The sequence below is a fragment of the Leuciscus leuciscus genome (assembly GCF_965113295.1).
Source record: "Leuciscus leuciscus genome assembly, chromosome: 19".
NCBI lineage: Eukaryota > Metazoa > Chordata > Actinopteri > Cypriniformes > Leuciscidae > Leuciscus > Leuciscus leuciscus.
In genome coordinates this window covers 23,396,239-23,402,238 of record NC_138743.1, presented here as the reverse complement: position 1 = coordinate 23,402,238, position 6,000 = coordinate 23,396,239, and the positions used below count along the sequence as shown (strand labels likewise).

At 44.4% G+C, this 6,000-nt stretch overlaps 1 protein-coding gene across 1 annotated transcript in view; it reads right to left on the bottom strand.

Annotated features, from left to right (window-relative positions):
- The window catches only part of LOC309481558 (uncharacterized protein), a 3,289-nt gene extending 1,493 nt beyond the window's left edge, over positions 1-1,796 (bottom strand). Inside the window, exons 1-4 of the mRNA XM_082146517.1 lie at positions 896-1,796; positions 731-786; positions 167-205; positions 1-5 (exon numbers count right to left, since the gene is read on the bottom strand). The exon at positions 1-5 is cut by the window's left edge and continues 181 nt beyond it. Of these exons, the coding sequence (XP_082002643.1) occupies positions 1-5; positions 167-205; positions 731-786; positions 896-1,066 (271 nt within the window). The 5' untranslated portion in view covers positions 1,067-1,796. The remainder of the gene's footprint in view (positions 6-166; positions 206-730; positions 787-895) is intronic.
- Positions 1,797-6,000: the final 4,204 nt, after the last annotated feature.

Sequence of the window (6,000 nt, the reverse complement as noted above, 5' to 3'; positions counted from 1 at the left end):
TTCCTCTGCACCGGTGAAGATAATAGAGCACATTGAGACAAAGAATCAGAAGACACAAACTGCCCATAGTGAGCAGGACACAGAGGTTAAGCAACAATCAGTGGAGGAAGACCCTGTTGAAAACTGGAAAGGCCTCGGTGTTCCACCAAAAAAGCGACTGTCCTACCTTACCCCTTGCTCTGAGTGGTTGCATGCAGACATAAACCTGAAAAGAAAAAAGACAAAAATGAATGTCTTGAAAAATGGCAACTACCAGGCTAAAAAGCCCATTGCGGTTGACAAAATGCTTGTAAGTGTAAGTAATACCTGTGCCTTTGATTCCTTTTGCCAGTGCCTTTGCTCTGCATTCTGTGACAGTGGATCATTCTGTCATTATCTCGACAAAGAGCACACAAAAACTGAAATGTTTGATTTGGTGAAGACCATAGTCACAAAAGGAGTTGGAAAAGATACTTATGCAAAGAGGGCAAAAATGATGTTGGATACATTTCAGTGTGTTCACCTAAAATCAGGTGTGAGGCAGGTCAATGCGGATTGCAATGTTGCTAACATTATCGCATCAACAATGAAACAAATGCCAAGTGCAACACTTACAGCTGAGTGCTCTTCTCCATACTGCAGCCGAAATACAAAATCTTCAAGGACCATCTATCTCCTACCAGTCAACGTAGATATTCTACAAACTGGTGGACTGAAAAGCCTCCAAGCAGCACTGGAAGATGGGCTACACCTCAACAGGTCCAAGTGTCTGAAGCCACTGAAATCACCCCAAAAGTGTCCAGATAACTGGAAAATTAAGGATGATCCATCAATGAAATTCCTCTGCAATGGCTCTGTCACACACAGATGCATACCTGGACAACTACTGTGTATTGAAACAAGTGTGGATACTAACCATCCACTGTCTGAAATCCCTGTCCACATGGAGCTGGACAATCAGCTGTTCACTTTGCGAGGGGTTGTTGCATTCATTCCAGGACCAACAAGGGAATCTCTTGGACATTACGTGGCTTACTGCAGAAGAAACTCTTTTGCCTGGGAAAAATATGATGACCTGTGTGAGCATGTCACAACAGTCTCAGCAAAAACCAAAATACAACCCCATGTCATGTTGTTCACAAAGGAGGACTAAAACCTTTGATTAATGAATTTCTTGGACTGGTCTCTGCAGAAATTAGTTAATTTTCATAATCAATAAGATAATAGTCTATATTGTTTTTCTATTGTAGTTAATCTACATTATTCACTTTATGTCTGTTTTAACAGTTCCATGATTTTTTTTAACAGAAGTTCTGTTTCTTTAGTAATTGTTCTGTTCTGTTATTTGTACCCAGATCTATTCATTTTAACACTTCTCTTACATGAAGTCAACATTTTTTTGTAGTGATCTTATTTTATGGTTCTTAAAAAAAAAGGGTAAATTCTCCACAGAAATAGCTTTGTTATTGTTACATTTATCTTTGCAATTAAAAGGAAACAAGTTTGGGATATGTTGTCTGTTCAGCTGAGAGAGACCGAGAGAGAGAAAAACTTTAACCAGGTGGTTTGCTGGTCTTAAAGGAATACTTCACCCAACAATTAATACAATCTCTATGACTTTCTTTGTTTGGACAAGTACGAAATGACAGAATCCTAAACTGGTCAAAAGTGGGAAGACCAAGGTAAGAACAGCAAACTAACAAGATACAGTCCTCAATTAGCTGCTTTAAAAATGTTTTAAACAAACAGAAACACTGCTTACCTGTCCTTGGTTCACTTTCTTCTTCAGAGAAAGATAAAATGCTCAGATTATTTTATCATCTGCAATATAGGCCTAGATAATGCAATAGCCTACACATTTAAAACAAACTACGTAGTAGCCTAAACTTTCATTTGATAAATTAAGCTCAATTTGAATAAAAAACATAATAATAACAAAGGAGATGGACAAGAACACAAACAAACGATGGGCGTGCATCGCCGACATGCTACAAAGTTTTCAAAAAGCTGTGACACACAACGTGAATTTTTAAACAAGGCTACGCGTCAATCAATCACATACCGTTTTGTTTAAAATCTGGAGCTTGATGAAGTCACTGGCAATAAAACATTCCCATATCTACAGAAAAGAACACTGACAGCTGCGGCCCTGTGCGAGCACAAACGAACCGGACAGGTTTGTAGACGAGATTGATGGAGAGCGCGGCTTGCTTGCGTGACGTCACTACTCCTCCAAAGATTTTGTGATGTCTAAAGAATAATTTATGATGGTTCTTTCTACGGCACAAAACAGCACAAATCGAGCACAAACAAAAAGCACCGGTTTGGGGCGATTTGGATGGCATGGGGTGGAGAGTGACGTCATTGTCCCGAATCCAATATGTTATTTCTAAGGAGGGGAAAAAGATACAATGTCCATCGTAACGGCACAAACCGGCACAAATCGAGCACAAACAAGCGGCACAGTTTTGCAACGATTTGGACCATATGGGGTGGACAGTTATGTAACTGTTCTTAAAAAGTTTCTTTTTTTATGTTTAAGAGGGGATCGTAGTTGCAATGTTTCTTTCAACAGCACAAATCGAGCACAAACGAACGACACCGGTTTGGAGCGATTTAGATGACATGGGGTGGAGAGTGACGTCACTGCCCCGAATTAAATGTGTTATATCTGCGAAAGGAAAACAGACACAGTGTTTGTTTCAACGGCACAAACCGAGCACAAACGAATGACACCGGTTTGGAGCGATTTGAAGGACATGGGGTGGAGAGTGACGTCACTGCCCCGAATTAAAGTCTGCGTGAACCGGAAGTTGCAAACGACTTTTCTTCAGTGCTGTGACGTATTTCCCAGTAAAACGGAATATTGAACAGAGGGCAGGGTTTTACTCTAGCGCTCCTCCTCTCCATCTCTCGCTCATTACAGACTAACGATTTGAAGGGAGTGGTTAAGCGTTTCCCAACCCAAGTCCTCAAACCTACGTCATCAGAGAAGGGACGCCATTCCAGACCGGAAGTAACTTTTCAGACTTTGATTAAAGATTACGACGGCAAACAATTTTTTTCTGTGTTTTAACTTGCACGGATTAATTGTTCACCACAAGACTAGTAATATGCGCTAACAAAGTAAATAGGGTCAATTTTGATTTCAGTTGGACTTTAAATTTGTTATATCTGCGAAAGGAAAATAGATACAGTGTTTGTTTTAACGGCACAAACCAGCACAAACCGAGCACAAACAAATGACACCGGTTTGGAGCGATTTGAAGGACATGGGGTGGAGAGTGACGTCACACAACCCAAAAAAATTATGTTCAATATCTCAAACGCCAAACCAGCACAAACGTTCGTTTTTGCGGCACAAATCAGCACAAACGCAGCACAAACGAATGGCATAGTTTGGGAAATTATTTCGTTTTATGGGGTGCCAACTTCACGGAGGTGGCTAACCTGCGCCTCGTTTACGAAAATGCTCCGAAAAAAAGACAATCCTCTGACGCAATCCGGGATGCCATTAAAATAAACCATCCACTTGTTTCTGATGTTGAGATCCTTCTGAAGTCTGTAGCCTACAGACACGCAAACAAGCATTTTATCCTGGAAAACATGGAAAAGCAGAACAGTGGAATACAAAAATGCACTCTGTGTGAAAGACCCAAGTGCAAAACGCAACCTGATACCACATGAGTTTCCGCTTAAACCTGAACATACATCCAGTGTAGGGGAGAACGGGGTAATGTGAGACATCGGGTAATGTGAGACACCCCCTATATCTAGGCAATGGAACACAATTGTGGTCATATGACCATTATGTTTTCAAGCCCCTTCCATTTCCCCTTGGCCATGAAGGAGAGGACCTCATGGTGCTGTCGTAAGCATGTTTTTTTCACAAAAATATTTTTTTTGCATGTAAAAGTAAATTTTCTTGCTGTCAACTTAATCAACTGTTGTGCCAAAGCAAATTGATTCAGGTAAAAAAAACGTATATCATACATGTTGATGAACTACCAACATATAAAACCATGTGATGATGCTAGCTGAAGATAAGCCTGAATTGCTAAGAGAGATAGTTTTTTACTAAAATGTGGCGGTGGGGTAAAGTGAGACAAATGCTGTGGGGTAAAGTGAGACATGAGGCTTAAGTTAAGTTTAGTCTTAAACATATTTTAATGTAATATTACATGACATATGTTTTATTTTTAATGTCATAAACATAGTAGAAAAGCCATCATGCCAAGGCAATACACCAGGAAGAAAACCTGGGGCAAAACACCCCTCGAGAAGATGGAGAGTGCAGCCGCTGAGGTCAAGGAAGGAAAGAAGTCTATAAGAGCAGCTGCAAGAGAGAGAAATATTGACAAGTCAAGCCTCCTAAGATTCATAAAGAAAAAAAAGAAGGGGGAAGTAAAATCAGTAGCCTGGGGTGCAGTAGCTTAGGCAAAGAGGTGGAGCACCTTCTCCGTCTCACCTTATCTGAATGGAGCGTTTATCCCCTCCTCGACAAAACCCCCAAGGTCCGTTTTAGGACCGAGGTCGCTCCGACAGGAGCTCCGCACTCTCCCTGGGAGCCTGCTAGGGAGTAAAGTCAGCATGGGAATCTCGTCCATCTGCAACCTCACGGACACTGTCCGTTTTGTTTTCGGAGGAGGACCTTCCTCCACAGCTTTTTCTCCAGGGGTGTCTCAAGCCCCTGGAGTCGCTTCGCCGTTTACCCAGAACGACTGTTCGACATGCATACGTTTTACCTTTGGGATCAACCGAGAAGCCCCGGACGGTGAACCGCGATGCGCAGGCTCCCTACACACGGGTCTCGCTCCACTCGAGCCTAGGCTCGAGACAACACGGCCACTCATAGGGCGCATGAGGAACCATCCAACGGGGGCAGGGGCAGGAGGCATCTGGATCGAGGCCGTAACCGGGAAGGGTGCTTTCAAAGCGGGGGGAGGCGCAGGGCAAAGTTTGGCTCTTAAGACATGCCAGGGGTGCCCCAACTAATCTAAGCCTCCCGACGCGCCCACGGCCACCTTTGCGGACATCCGTTTCAGACGGGCCATCTTAGTCTCCCGAGGTCAACGCGCAAATCGGGGAGGAGCAAGCTGCTCCATCCCCAGGTGCGTCCGAAGCTCCAATCGACCGGGCACCCCGACTTGACGGCCCGAAGGAGAGGGTGCGCTTCCATTACCTAGTCCGATAAGAGTGTCGTCTCCCTCCTCTATAACACCCCGAGCGTCCGTGGTTGCTCCAGCAGGAGCGCCAGCAGGTGTACGGATCTGACTTTGACCGGAGATGACCCACCCTCCCTGGGGCTGGCCCGGGAGGTCTGCGAGCATGGAGCTCTTCTTCAAATACAAGATATTTTTGGACATTTTTACAAGGAGGAATATCCTCCAGTGTGTCTTTCACCCCTAGCTCACCCAGGACGGTGCACGTTCACCGGTGTGCACGCCCTGGCACAGAGGGACTGGGTGTCCAAACCAGACCCTATTTACTGGAAGTCTCGCCCGCACAAAGTGCACTTTCCCTGGGCTGGGTCAGGCTGTTTCCCCACCCGGTCTGACCACCACGGTTCTCTGGTCCATGTTCCTTGTCCGAGCGGAGCATTGTCCCTCCTCCACAAAGACCCAAAGGTCAGTTTTAGGACCGACTTTGCTCCAGACGGAGCTCCAGCGGTGGCGGACAAATCCGAATCTGGCTCAGGACGGGCCACCCTCCCTGGGCTGGCCAGGGGAGGTCTGACTGCATTGAGTTTTCCAAATGTATCACAATAATTTGGACATAGTTCTTTTTTTTTTTAGGAGGAATTTCTTCCAGTGTGCCTTTCACCCTTAGCACGCCAAGGGCGTTGCACCTTTACTTGGATGCGCACCGGTGGTCATCAAAAAAATTTGCTTAATTGACCAATCTCCATGATTCTGTTACTAGTCCGACATTAGTTCTGGAATGTGTGGTTGTCAAGCTAGCTGTCAAGATTCTTACTGTTACAACATGTGTTGTTATGGAAGTTTCAGAGTGGAAAAAGTA